This window comes from Phyllostomus hastatus, unplaced genomic scaffold, assembly GCF_019186645.2.
Source record: "Phyllostomus hastatus isolate PE091 unplaced genomic scaffold, TTU_PhHast_1.1 phas_contig_210, whole genome shotgun sequence".
Taxonomy (NCBI): domain Eukaryota; kingdom Metazoa; phylum Chordata; class Mammalia; order Chiroptera; family Phyllostomidae; genus Phyllostomus; species Phyllostomus hastatus.
In genome coordinates this window covers 1,866,193-1,887,804 of record NW_025333737.1, presented here as the reverse complement: position 1 = coordinate 1,887,804, position 21,612 = coordinate 1,866,193, and the positions used below count along the sequence as shown (strand labels likewise).

At 42.5% G+C, this 21,612-nt stretch overlaps 1 protein-coding gene and 1 pseudogene across 1 annotated transcript; one reads left to right on the top strand and one right to left on the bottom strand.

Annotated features, from left to right (window-relative positions):
• Window positions 1-26: 26 nt before the first annotated feature.
• GLOD4 (glyoxalase domain containing 4) lies at window positions 27-20,131 on the top strand. The gene is made up of 9 exons (XM_045837342.1): window positions 27-171; window positions 2,897-2,946; window positions 3,501-3,621; window positions 8,052-8,196; window positions 11,078-11,214; window positions 12,441-12,527; window positions 12,798-12,911; window positions 13,001-13,087; window positions 18,806-20,131. The coding sequence occupies exons 1-9, from the start codon at window positions 82-84 to the stop codon at window positions 18,869-18,871; spliced, it is 897 nt and encodes a 298-aa protein (XP_045693298.1). The 5' UTR covers window positions 27-81; the 3' UTR covers window positions 18,872-20,131.
• On the bottom strand, window positions 2,128-2,350 carry LOC123817511 (annotated as a pseudogene).
• Window positions 20,132-21,612: the final 1,481 nt, after the last annotated feature.

Genomic DNA, 21,612 nt, shown 5'->3' with positions numbered 1-21,612 from the left:
TAATGACGTCACTGGGCTGTGTAGGTCGATCTGTGGGCGGTGCGACGCTGGGTGCGCGACTGTGGCTAGGCGCTGGTGGTCATGGCGACTCGCCGAGCACTGCACTTCGTGTTTAAAGTGGGAAACCGTTTCCAGACGGCGCGTTTTTATCGTGATGTCCTAGGGATGCAGGTGGGCGGGGCCCAGGGACGGGGGCGCGAGGGTGGCGCGGGTGGCTGAGCCAGACCCGGCGGAGAGAGGACAAGTCTGAGTTTCAGCCGGAACCCAGGTGTCCGACTTCAGTCCCGGAACTTCCCATTAACTCTGTCCGTTTTCAGCCTCAGGAAGAGTTTCGAGTCCTGGTTGGGTTAGATGGGCTTTAAAAGGGAACGCAGGCTTATTAGTCGCCGACTATGTGCTCATACACGTCCTTTCACTTAAATTCATTCACAAATAGAAATTGTATATTGAGCTCCTGCCATTGTGGAGGCTCCAGTCTCAAGGGAAAGCCAGTAACTAAACAAAAATTCCAGCGAACAATAACTCAGCCTCTTTGGGTTTGGAGCCTTTCGGTCTCGATGATCAGCATATTTCAGAGCTCTATTTCTCTCAGGGATGGTTTTAATAGTCTCTAGGATACTCAGCCTCTCTGGGCGAATGCTGCGACTCTCCTCTCAGCAGTCCAGATCTAGGTGTGAAGTCGGAACACAGTCTCCCGTGTTACACCCGGAAGGGGCCTCTCTGCAGCCCTGAGCAGCTATGCCTCTGCATAGGTCACTGGGCGACAAACAGGTGAAAGCTATTGGGGAGTTGCTAATGAGCGAGGACTTCAGAGGTGCAGGAGTCCAGTTTAATATAGAGAGTGCAGAAGACGTGGGGAGCAAATATACTATCTAGTTTCACTATGCTATGTTGAGGTTTGGTAACAAAGATGAAAATGACTTTGATTCAAGCTGGTCTGGGATGGAATGGGCATAGGGACTGGATTTGTACATAGCTAACAGTAACAGAAGTAGAAATTTGATAAGTGATAGAAAACCACAAAACTTCAGGAAGTACCACCTATGAACTAGTAAGTGAACCTTCTCCAGACCTCAGATCTGCCAGCCCCACCCCATACTCTTGGACTTTCAGCCTTCAGAACCATAATAAATGTTTGTTGGTTATAAGCCAAAAAGAAAACCCAAAGTTCTCCTTTTATGTGTAAATGTTATCTACCATTATCAAAATACAACATAAGGAAAGCCTTAGCTCCAACCTGGGGTGGTCAGAAATAATTCATGCATGCTTTGCATTTGAGTTGACGTCTAAAGATAGGATTTCCACAGACCACGCTTAGAGGGAGTAACAGAAAAGCTAAAGAGCCAGCGCAAGGATAAGGTATGTTTGGGAAACACCCAAAGGCACCTAGTGTTATGTGCCTTTAGCTTGGATTCATTAGTTAAAGTTGAGGCGGTAGGATGTCAATACAAATAGGCTGGAACCACTCTCGGTAGTACCTTGAATTCTGTGCTAAGGAATTTAGATTTTGTGTCACAGTGAATAGGGAGCTGTCTTGCATTTTGGAACAGGGCAGTGATGTGATCAGAGCTGTGCTCTACAGACCTGATTTTATGGTGGTGTTGATGTAAGAAACGTCCAAACCTGTAGGGAATTTTTATTGTAAGAGTTTATTTAAGCCAAACTGACACAGTGCGGGGAAGGAAGATCTCAAATGCTCCAGAGAATTTAAGGAGGGAATGTAAGGAAGAGTACACGAAGATAGGAGAAAACAAGAAGGGGGATTGAATTACAGGATAGTTAACAAGATTGTGCGTGCTCTTGAGGATGGTTCTGCTTCTGAAGGGTCTGAAAAAGAGGCATTTTAAAGGTGTGTTAACCTAGATGCACAGAAACAATGGACACAGCTTGCTTAAAGCAAAGATAAATTTTTTAAAGAAGGTATATGCCTGGAACAAGACTACCCTCCATACTTGCCCAGTTAGAAATTTATGATCAGATCGCCTTGTGAGGTTACATTTAGCCACTGGACTTGTCAGATTTAGTATAGAGCCCCCCCCCTTTTTTTTGGTCCACAGTGGTATTAGTGAAGGAGATCAATAAATATGATTTTTAATTGAATTTTTAAAATATTTTATGTACACAGAGCTAGCATTCTGTGGTAATGTCGGTGTCTTGAATGGCCCACTCACAGAACTTAGTCCAACTAATGAAACCTATGTCCTTCACGTACTGAGGGAAACACAGGTGGCACATATTGAGGCTGTATTTCCAGATCAAACCGTGCATGCGGGCTTGGGCAGATGTGGCAAGAACGAGGATCCTGGTTGACATCTCTTGGTTGGCTCCAGTAGAGCTCCTGGTGACCCATCTTGCTCTCTGGTGCAAGGATGAGAAAGGAAAAAGCTCTAAATATGATTTTTAGTCTATGGGAGAAGTGATAGGAGCTTGAGCTGGAATAGTAGTAATAAGAATCAAAAAAGGAAGTAGAAACTGACACATTGAGAGTCTACTGTGTACTAGGTTCTGTGCTGTAATAAATTATCCATTTTCACAACGTATTAGGAGACCCAGATCTGAAGCAACAGTCCCAGGGTTACACAGCTACTAGGTGACAGCCAGAATTTCATGTCAGACTTTTTTCTAATGCTGAAGGCCACTTTTTTGCTATATAGCACTGCTTCCCAGTCTAAGTAGATTTAATGACTGTGCCTGGTTGCCTGGTCCGTGGTGTGAAGCTGATCTTCCTCACCTCTACTTCTAGCCTGAGAAAGATATAAAGCTTACTACCTTCTGTTTGTTTTACAAGTAAAGCTTACAAAGGATAATGTCTGTGTTTTGATTATTTTAGTTTGTGCTGACTATGCTGTGTGTAGTACTAGTAAAACTTTACCATTTATTCTGATTCCCTTACCAGATTCTGCGGCACGAGGAATTTGAAGAAGGCTGCAAAGCTGCCTGTAACGGGTATGGCACCTTGTTCCTTAAAATCTCCTTCAGGCTCTGAAAACTCCTGGAGAACACAAAGCAGTTCCTCAAAGTGGCATAAATGGAGGAGGCAATAAATTGGGCAACTTCAGGAACACAAATAAGTCTATACTGTGGATGAAACAATGTCTTATCAAGTATCTCTTAAGAGCTACTATCCCTTAGTAACCATGGCAAGCTGGAAAATTCCAAAGCCCAGTGGGAATTACATGCTTGTTGATGGATACACAAAAAAATAAATTAAGGTCAGCTTGGAGGACTGCCTTGATAGGATTCTGTTCCCTACTTTAGAGAATAGGTAAATAAATCTTTTCCTCAGGTAAGTGCCAGCCAGACAGTCTCCAGGGCCTTCGGTGATGGGGCCCATGCGCACTGTCTGCAGCTGCTCCTAGCTGCGGCTGAGGTCATCTCATCCTTATGGATACTTAAGACTGGAAAGGGCTTGCCCACCCCGCTGTCCCAATAGTTCTTTGGGGGAGGCCTGAGGCGAATTTTGTCTGCGGTCACTGGATTCACTTACTTCCTTTTCCTAGGCCTTATGATGGAAAATGGAGCAAAACAATGGTGGGGTTTGGACCTGAGGATGATCATTTTGTTGCAGAACTGACTTACAATTATGGCATCGGAGACTACAAGCTTGGCAATGACTTTATGGTAAAGATCATTTTGTTCTAGACTTTTGGCTACACCTGTTATTGAGGTCACTGATACAGCTTTAGGTATATTAACTGCTGAGTGGATGGCCTTTTGGAGTAGTTTAGTGATTAGTTTTATGATGTTTTCTCTTTAAAACAAAACTGTTTGGGTACTCTAGCTTCAGGATGAAATGTGTTCTTCCCATGGTTTGGGATCAGACTCAAGATGTAGAGACATCTTGGAAGGAGACAAAACACCTCTAGAGGAATGATGAACCTCAAGAGGACCAGAGTCATCAGTTTGGTCAGGTCCTGATCACCTTCCAGAGAAGTGTTTTCTCTGGAGTGGACGTTATGATTGGTCTGGGCCGTCACAGCCAATCCTAGCCGGAGAAGAATCTGAGAGGGTTTTTAGGGTAAAGAGGAGAACGCATTTAAGAATTCCAGTTATGGTGCACCTGTTATAGGAATAGTATCAGCCATTCATTAAGCAGTCACTATGTGCCTGTTTAGAATGCCACTGGGACCACATATGTAGCAAGAGAGGGATGACTAATTTTTACTCAGAATTTACTGAGCAAATCTGCCTTTTGCTAGATGTTATTGTGGTCATTTGATCTCACTATTCCTATTTAACTCACATTAAATATCCACTATTTAATGCATATTAAAATAATGATATCTAGATGGAAGTTTTTATGAGAATCAAAAGTCTACAGAGTGTTTTGTAAATGGAAAGGACTGCTCAGATTCAATATATTAATATGTTTGTTTTTCTCTTTTTCTCCCTTCATGCCTCTCACTAATGTATTCATTTAACAGATAATTTACTGTGACTTACAGTATGCTATGTACCTCGTTAGGTCCTGGTGGTACACTAGAGAGTAAAACACATTCCCTGGCCCGAGGAGCTTCCTGTCTGGTTGGGGAAACCAGGAAAGAGACAACAAGAATGCAGTGTGATAAGTGCTGAGATTGGGATAAGAACAGGGGGAAGTAGGGACACATGGGATAATTCCCAGCCTGTCCCTGGAGAGGTGAGGGTTCAGGAAAAGCTTCCCAGAGGGTTCAGGAAAAGCTTCCCAGAGGCGACATCTGGGCTGGTGAGCAGAGCCGGGATGGGGGGGAGATGCGTGTCCAGAGCATGCACACTGATGTGGAGGTGAGAGGAACCGTATCACTCAAAACTATGAGTAGTACAGTCTGACAGGAGCTTAGTGTGTGAGGAAGGGAGTGGGTTGAGTTGGGGCTGAAGAAGTAAGCTGGGCCACATCATAGTAAGATGATTTTTGGACTTTATTCTGAAAGCAGAGTGAAGCCATTTTTAAGCAGGGGAGTGCCATAATATTTGTGATGTGCAAGAATCTACCTGGCTAGGGCATGGAAATTGGGTTGGAAGGGAGCAAGACTAAAGTATGGAAACTAGGTCATAGAATACAGTAAGTAACCAGCAGCTCCTTAACTAACGTGGTAGTGGGAGCTGGAGAGGAGTGGAGGGATTTGAGAGATGTTTAGGAAGTAGAGTTGATAGGGTTTGGTGATGGAGTGTATGCGAGAGTTCCTTTGTGTTTCTCCTCATCTCTTTACTCTCCAGGTTTAAATCAGGGAGAGAAAAAAGAGCAAACCCATCTTGGTGCCATCATATTTAACTGGCTCAAGTCACATGGTGATTGGTGGGACTGCAAGTGCTTGGGTCATGTGGGTAGGGAACAGCTTGACGGCTCCCCCACGGTCTCCCTTAGACTGGTACTAAAATAGCCCCAATGAAGGGCACCGTCTAGGCTTCCCAGTTCATGGAACAAAAAAAAAAAAACAGGTTAATTAGAATTCCCATGTATGTAAAGATACTCCTGTACATTAAAACGAAAAGGATCAACAACATAATAGGGTTTTGGGTTTTTTTTTTACTTTTTTTAAAGATTATATTTATTCACCTTTAGAGAGGGGAAGGGAAGGAGAAAGAGGGAGGGAAACATCAATGTGTGGTTGCCTCTTGCATGCCCCGCACTGGGGACCCGGCCCACAATCCAGGCATGTGTTGACTGGGAATCCAACCAGCACCCATTTGATTTGCAGGCCAGCACTCAGTCACTGAGCCACACCAGCCAGGGCAACATAATAGTTTTTTTAAAGGGCAAAAACTGTGAACAAGTAGTTCACAGAAAAGAAATTAGAAATGTCTCTTAAACATTGATAAGATGTTCAACTTCCATGCTCCCATTGGTCACCTGTCAGATGGGCAAAAATACAGTGTGATTACACACCGAGGTAGGAAGGGTGTTAGAGACTGCTTCTCTTACACACTGCTAATAAAGGTGTAGATCGGTACACCCTCAGTTGGGCAATACCCAAATAATTGATGCATTCATTCTTTGACTTTATAGCTTCACATCTAGGAATTTAGTTTACATTACATATACTATGTTAGCAAATATGTAAAATGACCTATGTGTTTTTTAAAGATTTTATTTATTTATTTTTAGAGAGAGGGGTAGGGAGGGAGGGAAACATCCACGAGTGAGAAAAACATAGATCAGTTGGCTCTCACACACCCCCACCTGGGGACCTGGCCCGCAACCCAGGCATGTGCCCTGACTGGGAATCAAACCAGTGAACTTTTGGTTTACAGGCCGGTGCTCAGTCCACTGAGCCACACCAGCCGGGGCTTGACCTGTGTATTAATTTACTTATTATAGTATTTATTCATGTAATATTTATTGAGTGCCTGCTATGTGCCAGGCACTGCTCAAGGAACTTTGGATAACCAGTGAACAAAACACAAAAATCTGGGCTTGGCAGGGGAGGGAGTCAAGGGCCTGACAGACAAAAACTAATAAATAGACTAAATAAATAAATTATATAATATGTAATTTTATTTTATTATTTTTTTAAATTTCATTTTTTAAAATATTTTATTTATTTATTTTAGAGAGGGGAAGGAAGGGAGAAAGAGGGAGAGAAACATCAATATTCAGTTGCCTCTCATGCCTCCCCCCTCTACCCCACCGTCCCGCTGCATTAGGGACCTGGCCTACAACCCAGCCATGTGCCCTGACTCAGAATTGAACCAGTGACCCCTTGCTTTGCAGGCCAGCACTCAATCCACTGAGCCACACCAGCCAGGGCTAATAGGTTATTTTAAAAGTGATTATTGTTGTGGGGAAAGAACAGAGCAGAGTAAGGAGACTTGGGAGTATAGGGCAGATGACTGGTTTTAATTTTAAGGAATGTGTTGAAGGAAGGTGTCAGTGAAGAACTGACATTCGATCAAAGGCTCAAGGAGATGAGGGAGTTGGCCATGCTGGTATCCAGGGGAAGGGCACGTGTGGTAGAGAAACAGCCTGTGCAGAGCCACCAAACAGCACCCGGCATGTTCAGGAAAATGCAGGGAGGCCAGTCTGGCTGGAATGGGGTGGGGAGTGGGAATGGGAGGAGACGGGGTCAGAAGTGACCTGGGGTCAGATTGTGTTGGGCCTTTCGGGCCGTTAGGAGCCATCCCTGAGAGAAATGAGAAGCCAGCAAGGATTTTAGGCAGAGGGAAAGCAGGGTGGGGTCTGCTCTCTGAGAGTGGACTGCAGGGAGTGTTTCAGAAAGTCCGCCCACTGCAGAGCGGCCTGGGGACCAACAGAATGGCAGGCGGGGAGAGAGGCTGCTGCCGCAGTCCAGAGCTGGAAACGAGGCTGGCCTTGTCAGAAGGCAGAAGGATGCATTTTTAGGTATTTTGATTACATTTAAATTAAAAGATGCCTTGATTGTTGGTATAAATTTTTTGTTTAAAAAGCAAAAAAGAACTTTCCCTCATTAGATCTTTCAAATTAGGAGAGATTACCTCTGGTTTCAATTCAGTAGCATTTGAATTTCTGCCCTGCAATTCATGAAATTTGGAATCTCGTCCAAACTTAGGAGAAAAGTGCCCAAAACCTACTTTAAAATTACTAAAAGGAAATTTAGAATGCCAATTAATTCTTAGGTGATTTGTCATTGTCGACCTAAAAAAAGCCCCAACCTGCAGAGAATGTTCGTGAGTTTATTTGAGCCATACTGACTACATTGCCAGGAATCAAGATCTCAGGAGCTCTGAAGGATGAGTTTTGCAGTTTCTGTTATACATTTGGAACTAAGGAAGAATGTAAGGAAGATTAACAACTAACAAGATTACGTGCTGTCTTGAGGGCGGTTACACCTCAGAGGGGTCTAGAAAAGAGGATTGCTTCTGGCATTTCAAAGGTATTAACCTAGGAGCACAAAACAGTGGTGGCTGGCTTTCACACTTTCACTAAGGACATTATAGGCCCGGGGCATGACTCGCCAGTTATACAATCAGATCATGCTGGGGGTCACTGAACTTGTATCTATCCTCTTTGTCCATGATGTAAAGGTTTTGGGGTTTTGTCTCATTATCTTATGCTGTACAAGATCCGTTGTGAATGATATTGCTGTTTGTCGTAGGGTGTCACACTGGCTTCCAGCCAGGCCATCAGCAATGCCAGGAAGCTGGAGTGGCCACTCAGGGAAGTTGCAGAAGGAGTTTTTGAAACTGAGGCCCCAGGAGGATATAAGTTCTATCTGCAGAATCGAAGTCCACCTCAGTCAGGTAATCAGACTGGTAATGAAAGCCCTCTGTCTAAAGGCACCTTCGATGGACAGAGAGAGGGAGCCGGACTTCTTTCTCCTGTGGGGTCTTTCTGTACTGACGGGACATGCCTCCCCCGAGCCAGTGTGGTTATTTGTTCTCTGAGACGTTATGTTCTTTTATGGGATCTCTATAATTATAGGGGATCTAAACTGGTTTTATTCTACTGGTAATGTAGCTACTTACGATACTTTCAGCTGTGAATAACAAAACCCAATTCAAACTAGCTTGAACAATAAGTAAATGTTTTAGCTCACAAAACAGACATTCTATAAGTAGGAAAGATTTCAACATTAGTTGATTCAGCAGCTCACAAATGGCATCAGGAACTGAAATTTGCTGTCTCTCTCCATTCTCTTATCCACAGGGGTCCGCTCCTCCCAGAGCCGATGCCCCTTATTGAGGTTGTCGTAGGCGGCTGCCAGCAGCACTTGGGGCTGCATGCTCCCACATTCTCTCCTGGTAGGGCAGAGAGAGACCAGCTTCCTCTTGCTCTTTTTAAAGAGCAGAGCAAAACTTTTCTACTAGTTTTTCAGCAAACTTCCTCGTCAGATTTGACTCTTGTGTCCGAGTGTGAACCAATCACTGGCAAGAGAAATGGGATTATCCTTAGACCAGTTCATCGTATTCTCCAGTGGACGTCAGTTTCCCAAACTGGAGCCCTGGTGCTTGGTGAGGAAGGTAGGAGCGGAAGGGAGGAGCGGCGCACCGCACTGACTGCACATGGAGCGGGAGAGAACCTGCGTGGTGTGTTTCACGTACGGCAGAGGCATCCTCATTGTGAATAGCAAGGGCAATTCTGCTTGCCATTTCACTCAGCGAATACATGGACCTGAGATGGGAGACATCCTCCTCTTTCCTCCTCTGGTCTGCCACAAGTCCCAGAGTACCCACGTCAGTCTGATAGTTGTGTTGAATACGTTTCCCCTGGAGCTCAGCAAAAGAAAGTGGTGCATTCCAGGGTGGGAGGTTAGGATGGTACTGTGGGACTTACGGGGAGTTAGTATTTCTGTACTTGTTAGTCGTTAAAGGGGTTTATATGATGATTTTGGACTGATAAGTGATTGTCACTTTATATATTAACTTTAAAACTTAACTCCTATCACTCATTCCACTGTACACTTTCTCTCTAATCATGGTGTTTCAATTTGTAAAATAATAGCAAGCCCCACGATCCTAAGATGATCTTGTCCTTTGGAACGATAGTGTCTTTAGGGCATTACTTTCCAATTGATAACATAGCCAGATCTGTCAGTCGAGCTGGTGTCCACCCTTCCTTTGAATCACTCACTTACCTGTAGTTTCACCCACCTGGTACTTTTCCTGCCCTTGCATCCCTTTGGAGGCAGCTGGAATTTGTCGATTTCTCAACAAATGGGAAAACTAAAACAGTCTTAAATGCCGTGCCTGAGGTCATGATACTGATATTCTAGCAAATGGGACCGAGGAAGTGAAAATGGAAGGAAGTGTATTGGATTTGTCATAGACACAGACTTGGAATAGCCCTTCAGAAACTCACTTTATAGTATCAAAGTTTCCAGTAAAAGTGTTTTATTATAAGATATTCTTTTTACCAAAAAAAAAGATTTTTTCACAAATAGATAAGCAAAAACACTTCACTTTCCATATATACAGATATAACCACTGTTAACATTTTCGCATATAGCTGTCCAATCTTTTATCAAAACCTAAACGTAATACTGAGTATATGTGTATGTTTATTCCTGTCCCTTTGTAAGGATTCCAGTGTACTGCACCATAGGAAGATAGACAGTTCTCTGTTGTTGGATGTTTATGTCGTCCCTAGCTCTTCGCTGTTCTGAGCAGCACTCTGCTGAATGCCTTTGTGATGAAAGTCCTGCATGCGGCCACAGCCGCTTCTGTAATTGCTGCCCGAGGGGGCTCTCTGTGAAAAGCAGGGTGAAGTTTTTAGGCTTTGGAAATATTCTGTCAGATTGTCCCCCAGAAACGAACTAGTTCGCACTCTGCCAGAGTGATACGACTGTGAGTTTCCCCTTGCACACAACAGTCAGTGCTGCAGACTTTGAAAATTATTTGCCAGCTAGATAACAAAATATTTTATTTGAGTTCTAATTTCTTTATTTGTGAAGGTGAATATTGTTCATATGTTCACTGACCATTCCAATTGTGTCTTTTGCCTATTTTTCTAGGATATTAATTTTTCCTATTGTTTAAAGGTGATTTATCTAATAAGGACTTTGTGACATGTATATTGCAAAAAATGTTTCTTCATTGTTCAGTCTTTAATTTTTTTTTAATTTATTGATTTCAGAGAGACAGGGGAAGGGAGGGAGAGAAACATCGATTTGTCGTTCCACTTACTGATGCACTCATTGGTTGATTCTTTTACGTGCCTTTACGAGGGAATTGAACCTGAAACCTTGGCATATTGGAACGCCACTCTAATCAACTGAGCTGCCTGGCCGGGGCTTTCATTTTGATTGTAATTTGTTGTTTAGGAGGTTTCCATTTTGTTTAGTATCCTAGCAATAATTCCTCCATGGTTTTGTTTCTTGTGTCAGGTTTAATAAAGGGTTTCTCCACCCCAAAATTGTATAAACAGTAACCTGTTTCTAGTATTTTTATGGTCTCATGCTTTAAACTTCGTCCTTTAACACATCAGGAATGCTTTTTGCCATTTAGTTTAAAGGTGTGGCTTTTTCCCACTAAGTGAGAAGCCAGTTATTGAATAGTAATGTGCCCTTTTGTACTGACTTAAAATCCCTTTCTTATCATAAACTAAATTCTTGAGCCTGTTCTGGTCTTTCTGTTCTACTCCATTGCACTGATCTCTCATTCCTGCTGTTTTATTCTCCTACAGACCCTGTGTTGAAAGTAACTCTAGCAGTGTCTGATCTTCAGAAGTCCTTGAACTACTGGTCTAATCTACTGGGAATGAAAATTTATGAGAAGGAGGAAGAGAAGCAAAGGGCTTTGCTGGGCTATGGTGATAACCAGGTGAGTGACCTTGGAGAGAAATAATCTGTTACTTTGAGTTTGGCTTATAAATGAGGTTAACATGAAGGTTATGTCCTTAATTTCTTCACAGTGATTTAATGTTTATGTAGATAAACAGAATGAAGAAAATGAAAATTGCTGATAACCTCACCACATAGGTATTTGGGGATCTGTCCTTTCAGAGGTGGAATTGCTGAGTCACAAGAGATGTAAACAGGACTTAATATTTTAATGATAATGTATTTATCTTCTTCTTTTAAAAAATAACCCAACATTCACCCTGGCTGGCATGGCTCAGTGGATTGAGTGCCAGCCTGCAAACCAAAGGGTTGCTGGTTCAGTTCCCAGTCAGGGCACATGCCTGGGTTGTGGGCCAGGTCCCCAGTAGGGGGTACGTGAGAGGCAAACATGCATTGATGTTTCTCTTCCTCTCTTTCTCCTTCCCCTCTCCTCTGTCTAAAAGTAAATAAAATCTTTAAAAAAAAAAAAAGCTCAGCACTTGAGCATGATCTAGTCTTTGCACTTTGACCCAGCAGGTCTATTCCTGGGAGTTTATTTTACATACCCAACATGCGTGTTCACAAAGAACTGTATACAGTTATCGGTTGTAGCATTGTTTGAAATAGCAAAATATAAGAAATAATTTAGTCCTGGCTGGTGTGGCTCAGTGGATTGAGCGCTGGCCTGTGAACCAAAAGGTCACAGGTTCGATTCCCAGTCAGGGCACATGCCTGGATTGCAGGCCAGGTCCCTGGTTGGGGCCGTGCGAGAGACAATGTATATCTCTTACACATTGATGGTTCTCTCCCTCTCTTTCTCCCTCCCTTCCCCTCTCTCTAAAAGTAAATAAACAAAATGTTTAAAAAAGAAAGAAATAATCTAATTTCCTATGGATTAGCAGAATAGTTCAATAATCTATGGTTTAAGCATAGAATTGATTACTGGGCAGCTATTGAAAAGAATGAGGTAAATCTATGTACTGATATGGTAATATTAGAGAAAAACAAGGCACAGAATAATGTGTAAATGATGCTAATATTAGTATAAAGAGAAAAGATATGTGCATGTCCCATGTCTACAAGTGGACACAGGAAACTGTGGCTCTGGAGTGAGAGTAGGAGGGAGACTTAGTTTTTACTTTATTCCTTTAGTACTCTTTTGAGTTTTTTTTTAAACCACATAACCTATTCTAACAAATAAACCAAACCCACTTTCTTATTTTTCAGTGTAAGCTGGAGCTACAGGGCATCAACGGTGCAGTTGATCATGCAGCAGCTTTTGGAAGAATTGCCTTTTCTTGCCCCCAGAAAGAGGTAATGTTGGGTACCAAGTCTTTTGTTTAAAGCTCTGTGACCAGCTAGTTCAACTGCTAAGTACCTTGGGCCTCCCTTTCTTTAGGTTTATTCTGATCATGGCTTTGTTTTCAAGTTCAACAGTTGTCTTGAGAGGCTGAGATTAAAAAAATCGAACAAGTGGCTCCCAGTTTCTTTCTGGTTGAGTGGATGTTTCCTCTAGGGCTGACGAGGACCGTGGCCTATGAGGGTACGTGGCCCAGCTCACTTTTCCTTCTCGTTTTCCCCAAGTTGCCTGATTTGGAAGGCCTGATGAAAAGGGAGAAGCAGAAGATTCTGACTCCCCTGGTAAGCCTGGATACCCCAGGGAAAGCAACAGTACAAGTGGTCATTCTGGCCGACCCTGTAAGTATTGCTCAGGAAGGGGACAGGCTGCACCAGGGCTTTCTTTGAGGTGTCTTTTTGCCAGATTTCTTTTGTCTTTTTTGGTGTAGGATGGACATGAAATTTGCTTTGTGGGGGATGAAGCATTTCGAGAACTTTCTAAGATGGACCCAAAGGGAAGCAAATTGTTGGATGACGTGAGTCTCATTTCTGAATTTGTACGACCGTGGGTCCTAGGAAGGTGCCGTCAAGTGTGTGTGGGACAGGCCGAAGCAGCAGGGGCCAGTTCTCACTGTCGGAACCACGCCCTTGTGCTTTTGGGATGAGTTCTGAGTCAGGGACTCATATCTTTACTGCCACCTATACCACTCTACCCTGGGTGCAGCGTCTGTGCCCTCCCACCGCGCAGGCTGCCTTGGGGACCCCTGCTGCCGTATGATGACTGTCCTGCTCTTTGAATGGAGGTACGCGGTACCGCCCGCTTTCTATTCCTGGGTGTTTTGGTCACCTCTTCTCCTTCTGCACCATCATCCTCCTCCTTCCTACTGAATTGTTCTCAAGCTCCAGTGTCTTCCGTCTTTGAAAAATCTTTCATTTACCGCATATGACTTCTCCAGATTTCTTTTTTTAAAACTCTGCCTGTGCACTGCTTCTAATCCTTACCTCCCATTCACATTTCAGCCTGTACTACACTGGCTCCTGTCACTGAGGGAAATGTGCATTTTTATCGCATCAGTGATTTCCATTTTGCCAAAATCCAGCAACTACTTTTCTATCTTCTTCCTGCTCAATTTTTCAGCGGTATCCAAGCCGTCGTTCACGGCTGCCGGAGCATCTGACGCATACCTGCTGCGCAGCAGGCGCTCAGTGAACACTCGGCTGACCACTGAAGGGATGAATCAGCCTTTCCGATTCTGTCACTTCATATCTATGTGGCGGGCCTCAAGCAATCTACTTAAATAAAGTCTCTAAACTTAAGTTTTCTTATCTAGAAATTTGAAAAAATAAGACTATCCACCTGAGAGGATTGTTGTGTGGTTTATAGAGCCTGCCAGACCACCTGCTGACATGATAACAGACACTCAATTAATGTTAATTAAAGTAGAAAATGTGTAGAATAAAGAGCATTTTTACATTTTACCTTAAAGAAAAATAGAATCTTAGGCAACCTCTCAGTTGGCAATTTTGCTAAATTCTGTGCTTGCTCTCATATCACTGTCAGGTCCCTCCTCTTCTGAGCTCTGTTCTCCTTTGGCTGTAGAGACCCTGCTGTCCGCACGTCTCTCTGACAGCCCCTCCGTGGTCACGGGCACTGCCTGTGCCGGGTCCCACTCTGGCTGTGTGCAATCCTCATTCCGTTACATTCTCTTCTCTGAGCAGACGTTACCCCTCCTCCAGTTACTTCTGCTCTTCAGCCATCATCATTTCTCTGGTTTCCTAGTTTCTAGTTCCTACTCCTTCTTGAGCTCTAAACAACTATTTTGTTGTTGTTGTTGTTACTGAGGTAAAAATACACATAGAATTTAAATGTATAGAAATTTACTGCTCAATTTGATGAGTTTTGACAGTCGCATACATCCATACTACTATTACTCAAAATATAGCGTATTTTCATCACTGCAGAAAGTTCTTTTATGCTCATTTCCGGTTAGTGCCCAGCCCCACCTACCAGAGGCTTTGTCTGTCCTTGGACTTCATGTAGTGGAATCATTCAGTAGGTATTCTTTTGTGCCTGGCTTTTCTCACTCAACGTTTTTGAGATTCCTCCATGTAATTGCATGGAGTTCATTCTTTTTTTATGACTGAGTGGTATTCAGTTTTGTGAATATAACAATTTTTTTATCCATTCTTCCAATGGATATTTGAGTTGTTTCAGATTTTCATTTATTGTAAGGAAGACTGCTATGAACAATGTTGTATAAATCTTCTCGTAGACAGACATATGTTTTGTTTCTCTTGGATAAATACGTGGGAATGGAATTGCTTTTACTTTGTGAGACACTGCCAAGCAGTCACCCCAGTGATTGGACCTTCTGCCACCTGCCAGCCACTCGTACACAGTCAGGCTTCCAGCTGCTATACGTCCTCACCGACATTTATATTTTTTGTTGTTGTAGCTATACTAGCATGCGTAAAACGGTTTCTCGTTGTGATTTCTTAAAAGGATTTTATTATTTATTTTTAGAGAGAAGGGAAGGAAGGGAGAGAGGGAAAGAAACATCTATGTTCGAGAGACACGTCAATCAGTTGCCTCTCGCATGCCCCCATCTGGGGACCTGGCCCGCATCCCAGGAATGTGCCCTGACTGGGAATCTTGCCAGTGACCTTTGGGTTCGCAGGTCGGTGCTCAGTCCACTGAGCCACACCAGCCAGGGCTCTCATTGTGATTTTAATTTGCATTTTCCTGATGACTAACGATGTTGAGCACCTTTCCATATGTTCATTGACCATTTGCTTGTCTTCTTTTGTGAATTATGTGGGGGTTTTTTGTACACTTCTTTGCATAATCAATTTATTCTCACTACTTCACGATTAAAATTCCAAATATACACAAGAGAGTACAACAGATCCCTCTCTGACCGTCACCCACCAGCTCTGTCCCATAATCTTCTCACCATTCCCCAGCCCACCTTTTTTTGCTGGAGAATGCTAAGGCAAGTCTCAGACACTGTGACATTTCATCCCTAAGGACTTAAATAATTTATACATTTTTAAGACAATTTAAAAGAAGTAAACATTAAGGAACTTTCTTATTTTTTTTGAAGATTTTATTTACTTATTTTTAGAGAGAGGGGAAGGGAGGGAGAGAGAGAGGGGAAGGGAGGGAGAAAGAGAGGGAGAGAAACATCAGTGTGTGGTTGCCTCTCACTCACTCCACACCAGGGACCTGGCCCACACCCTAGGCATGGGCCCTGACTGAGAACTGAACCGGTGACCCCTTGGTTCACAGGCCGGCACTCAATCCACAGAATTTCCTTATATACCATACTGACATCATCACACTTAAAAAATCAACAGTATATCTTTAATGTTACCTCAAATCCAATTCTTATTAAAATTTCCCTGATCCACTAAAAGTAGCTTTATACAGTTACTTTGCCCTATGTGTTTTTAAATTAGCTTTAATGTAATTGTAGTATATAAATGCAGAACAGTTTATATGATCCATTGAGTTTCACAACAAACTGGAAGACACACCTCTGATCTATTTTCAGTTTAGCCATTCTTGTCTGTGCTCTAATCTCTGAATATGTCTTTGCCCACATCATTTTCCTAAAGTGTCCGTTCTGTTATTTGAATATTTGCTTAAAAATAAGGCCCAGTCAGCCCTGGCTGGTGTAGCTCAGTGGATTGAGCACGGGCCTGTGAACCAAAGGGTTGCTGGTTCGATTCCCAGTCAGGACACATGCCTGGGTTGCCGGCCAGGTCCCCAGTGAGGGCAAGTGAGAGGCAACCACACATTGATGTTTCTCTCCCTCTCTTTCTCTTTTCCTCCTCTCTCTAAAAATAAATTAATGAATTAAAAAAATATATATATAACAGAAAAAAGCCTAATCAAATCTATTTACTTAAAAATAAAACCCAGTCCAAATCGGTTTAATTTTTTTTTATTATCTTTGTCTATTTGTTGGAGTTTTAGATATGAGTCATTTGACATCAATTGCAAGTCCTTTTTTCTGCTTATGTCTTGCCTATTTATTTTCTTAATAGAGTGTTTTGAAGAGCAGGAAATTTTTTAAGTTGTTTGTAAACTTTTTCTTTGATGTTTACTGCTTTCTGTGTCCAGACCAAATTTATATAGCCACTGAAACCTCTTCACCATGGATATTTCAAACTCAATATGTCTGTAACTGAATTTATCTCCCCTCAAATCCATTCTTAATTATATAAAAATAAAAGCTACTGTTTATTAAGTATCTCCTATGTTCTTGACATGTGCCATATTCTTAAGCACTTTATGTCTATTCTGTATTCTTTCCAGAGTCTGCAGCAGTGATAGTTCCCTTTCAGATGAGGAAACTGAGGCTCAGGAATGTTGTCCCCCAGTATTGTCCATTCAGTAAGCGTTGGGGCACAGGCCTGGCTGGATCTCTCAGGCTGTACAGCCAGTCCATGTCCCTGCTCTGTTCCCGCCCTGCTCCCTCCCCTGAACTGTGCTGTGTGTCATTTATCCCCATTACTTAAGGGGAAATCCTCAGGGCCAGTTTTTTTACATTTAATATACTCTGCACTTTAGAATAGTTTTAGATATACAAACAGAGCCATGTTTGAATACTGTTTCTCCTCACCCCAAAATTCTATCAGCTATTGGTCACCAAGAGTGTGAGTTTTACCTCTGAAATCTCGTTTGTCTACTTCCTTCTGAAAACGCCCTTATCATCACCCAAAAAACTGCAGAAGCAGCCTTCCACCATCCAGTCGGTCCCTGCTGCCAGCAGGAGCTTTCCAAAGCACGAGTGCAGTAATTTAAAAAACCTGTTTCATCTTCTGACCGCACCCTGCTGCCTCGAAGGTACATTCCAAACGCTCTGACGGGGCCCCACGGGGCTCTCTGGTCTTCTGCGTGCCGTTCCAGCCCCAGCGAGCTGTTTCTTTTAACCAAGATTTATCATCTTGCCTCCACCTGCGGGTTTTCCTTTTCCCCAACTTACCCTTCAAAACTTGGGAGTTTTCTTGGATTCTCCATACCAAAGTTTGTTGTTTCCCCCCTTTTTAAAATTCAGAAATTTCTGCATGTTTGTGGGATTTTTTCCCGCATATCTTTGCTTTCAAAATACTTTTTATCTTCATCAAAATCCAGTAACGCTGAGATTTTATGTCAATGCAGTGCCACCATATCTCACCCCCCCAGTGAGTCCCACTGCCCAGTGCAGCCATTTTCACCATCACTGTTTCAAAATAAAAAATACATGTATTTCTGTTTCTTCATTTTCACTTGCAGGCAATATCCTATAACTTCTTGCTGAGGTAGATTTTACATTAATGTTATGCTATTTCTCCAACCAGTTAGTTACTCCTTTTCTTTCAGGCTATCATTTTATCATTCCATTGTAGCAAATGTTCCCCCCTCCCATGTGCCTTTAATGCAAAATAGTTGTTTTCATATCGGAGTCCTCAGCTATTCTATATGCTCTTCAAAGCCTCAGCCTACATCTCTATTGCCACACCCAAACCCCAGTTAATACCCACATAGCTCATAATGAAAACTGGCATTTTTAAAGGTATTTCTGTACTTGCTTTTTGACTGAATAAATGCATGTATTTTCCTTATGAAACAGCCATTTAGCATATGCTTGGTTGGTTGTATTGGACAGGAAGTTTTAAGAGACTTAGATGCTAAGCTTTCACAAGCCCCACTCCATGGTCTCAGCCTCACAGAACAATAGGATAAAAGGTCTCTGGTGGACCCAAAACATATATTGTTACTAACAAGTCTTCCTTTTTAATTAACTGACCCACAATGAACCAAACAGTACCAACATCAGTGGAATGGCGTGGGAAGAAGCACAGAAGAAGGAAGTCGTTCCAGGCTCAACAGCTAAAATGTCAGAATAGCTTTTCACCTTTGGCGTCATCATTAGGCTGAGTCTCAGGAGCACTCCCGATTCCTGAGAGCCTGCCCAGGTGCTAGGAGTGACAGCACTTTCTGCTCTGCCGAGGACCCGGCAGCCTGGTGGGCTCCGTCCTTGCTCTCCGGTCAGCCAGCCTCACTCCCTGGCTGCAGGCCCTTTGCTCCACAAGCAGTTGCTCAGTGCTCACCAGCATCCCCTGTCAAAGGAAACACAGTGCTCCACACTGAATGAACACATTTCATTGGTTCATTTCTTAATTATGAATGATGCAATGAAGTACAAAGTGAACTATATGTTTTATTTTATGGACTTAGAATATATATCCCAATTCTGTTTCTGTAGGCAATGGCAGCAGATAAAAGCGATGAATGGTTTGCTAAACAAAATAAACCGAAGGCTTCCGGCTGACAGAAGACATCCTCGGAAGAAGCGTTCGTGATTCCTTCCCAGCACCTGGGGCTCTGATGTGTCCATTCCTGATAAATACTCTCCCCGCTGGGTTGTTCCCTGTATAGGCAAGGAAGCTGGGGTGGGGAAGATATGTGTGTTAATCTTTGAAGGGTCTGATGTGTTTTAGGTATAAAATCCTTTTATTGTTAATCCAGTTAGAGGAGAACTCCTGCCATAACCTGCACCGCCACTGGAGTGGCACAATCTGTGTGTAACTGTATTAGATTAGTAATAAATTATTTTCCAGCCTGGGGCAGCTACATGGGATATTACCTTTGGTTGGGATGAAAGGAATTTGATAAGCATGTGCATTTTATGAGAACACCTGCTCAAATAAATCTAAGCCAGTTGCTTGTAAAGGAGTACTTCAGCATCCGATGATAGTGTGTTGTTCCAGTGTCTCACCCCGGCAGGCCTTGGCATTCAAACATGTTTTAAACGTTTTGTTCCTTGAACCACAAGATTTGCTTAACACCCCCACATTCCTTGCTTTAAAACTTTTGAGTAGCCAGAGAAGATAGAAAGGTCTACTGTGCTGTGTCACTGCATGCCTGGCTCTGCGCTGGTCTCCTTACATGATTTTTAAAAATATTCCTAAGAAGAAATCATGGTAAATTTCTTAAAAATGGATCGGGTGATTTATTTAGCCTAAAAAAATTGTTTTAATGTTTTCCTGTAATCTTCTGTTTGGTTCTAAAGAACAGATAAATTTTAATCACTGGAAACATAATTATATTGGGCATATTTATTATTAAATGTTTTTTGAAGATATACTTCTGAAATCAAGCTGTTAATACTAACCTGTAGAGTCATTATCTAAAGTGGTGGGCAGGTTCAAATTTCAGGAAAGAAATTGATGAGATTGGAAGGGTTTGACCCAGAGGACACCAGTCCCAGAATAACGTATATCAAATTACTTGTAAATCGTAGCCTCTGCTCTTCTCCCTTGCTGGCAAGGTTGGGTATGGAAATTTCAGCTTACCTGCCTATAGGGTGATTTTATCTTTCACTGAGAGAAAAAAATCCATTTCTTGCTTCACAGGACTTTTAATTCAACTTAAATTCTCTATCTTAAGGAAGCAATCATGGGTTTAAAAGCAAACCGAGTTATACATGTTCTTGCTCTAGGCAGGTGGCTCACTTTTCTTCCCTGTACATGGGGAAATTATTGTATGGATTTTGAATAATCAAATAAACTTGTGTCTCTTTAGACGATGATTTAGTCTCAGGTTTTTATTAGGTAAAGTAATTCTTGATGTTTGTCTCTAGTAATACTGTTCTTGTGGGAAAAAAACTACTTCCCCAATGTATTAGGCTGCTGTGATGTGGCCCTCTAAGTTTGTTACAGTAAAATGAGTGGTTTCTGCAAGTACTGAATGACTAAACACACACTGGATCCCTCTTTATCTGCTTATCTTGTATTTTGACATACCCGAATATTTTCTCGTAAATGTACGGTTATGCCTGCTGGAAGTTAGTGCTGTTTATCTCCCTGGGACATTTTGGCTTTATGATATCAGCCCCCTTTTATTTACCTCATTGCCAGTCATCTTTTCCTGTGTTGTAATCTTTAATATTTTATTCATCCTAAAACCCTTTAGTGTCCGACTTTGGCCTTCTATCAAGAAATCTAAACATTTTCCTCTGCACACTGCAGCTAGTAATTTTAAACCAAAGGTTATGATTACCTTCCCACCCCTGGAGATGGTATTATCAACCAGAAAACAAAGGTATGAGAAACATGGTTTTGCCCAAGCTGGTATTTTTAAACAGATGAAGTTGGAGAGTTCTTCCGTTTCTCCAATTTATGTTGTTTTCAGAGTGGTCATCTTGTTTTTTCACTTGAGAGGTGTGGAGTCCCAGATAAGTTCAAATACACCATGGGAATAAATCCAGAAAGGTTTAGAACAGCTGTGCTGCAAGAGGTCTCCCTAGACTTTCTAGATCAGCCTAGAAAGTTAATACGAAATTCCCCTTTGCCTGACATCCTAGTGCATTAGCAAAGCCATGGACATGCGGTTTCCCTTTACGTGACTTTCTGCCCACCTCCCCTCCCCCACACAGCGCGCTTGTGGTTTGGCAGAGTTTTCAGGAGGGCTCCACCTTGTCCAACCGGAGACCACCATGAGGTAAGGGGGGAGAGTCCAGTGTGGTCTAAGATTTATTACCTTTACTCTATAGGAAGTTTACTCTGGCTTCAAGGTTCAATGAGGAAGTGCCCTTGCCTCAGACCTCTTTGCAAGTTAATAGAGTCAGTGGTTCAGGAACCAAAACAGTGTAAAAGGTACGCACTGAAAAGCCTTGCTCCTCCCCTCCCACTCCCCTGCCTCCAACTTTTTAAGCATTATGTATATATATATTCATATTTCTTTCCTGCACAAAGATAAGCACACTATGTACATTATACCTTGCTTTAAAAAATAATATATCTTACAGTTGCTTTCTGCAGTCCTAATTATGGTACATTTTTACTTTATCAGGTTTTACAGTGATTTACAGAATGTTCCATTATTATTACTATTTAAAAATTTTTTTAAGATTTTATTTATTTTAAAAAGAAGGGAAGAGAGGGAGGAAGAGGGAGAGAGAAACATTAATGTGTGGTTGCCTCTCCTACGCACTCCAACTGGGGACCCCGTCTGCAGCTGTGCCCTGACCGGGAATCAAACCAGCAACCCTTGATTCGCAGGCTGGCACTC

Bases quoted from the DNA above. Each gene is read 5' to 3' on its own strand.
- GLOD4 (XM_045837342.1), top strand. From the start codon at position 82: ATGGCGACTCGCCGAGCACTGCACTTCGTGTTTAAAGTGGGAAACCGT. The intron at 11,215-12,440 runs GTGAGTGACCTT...CTTATTTTTCAG, and splicing joins TGGGCTATGGTGATAACCAG to TGTAAGCTGGAGCTACAGGG. The intron at 13,088-18,805 runs GTGAGTCTCATT...CTGTTTCTGTAG, and splicing joins GAAGCAAATTGTTGGATGAC to GCAATGGCAGCAGATAAAAG.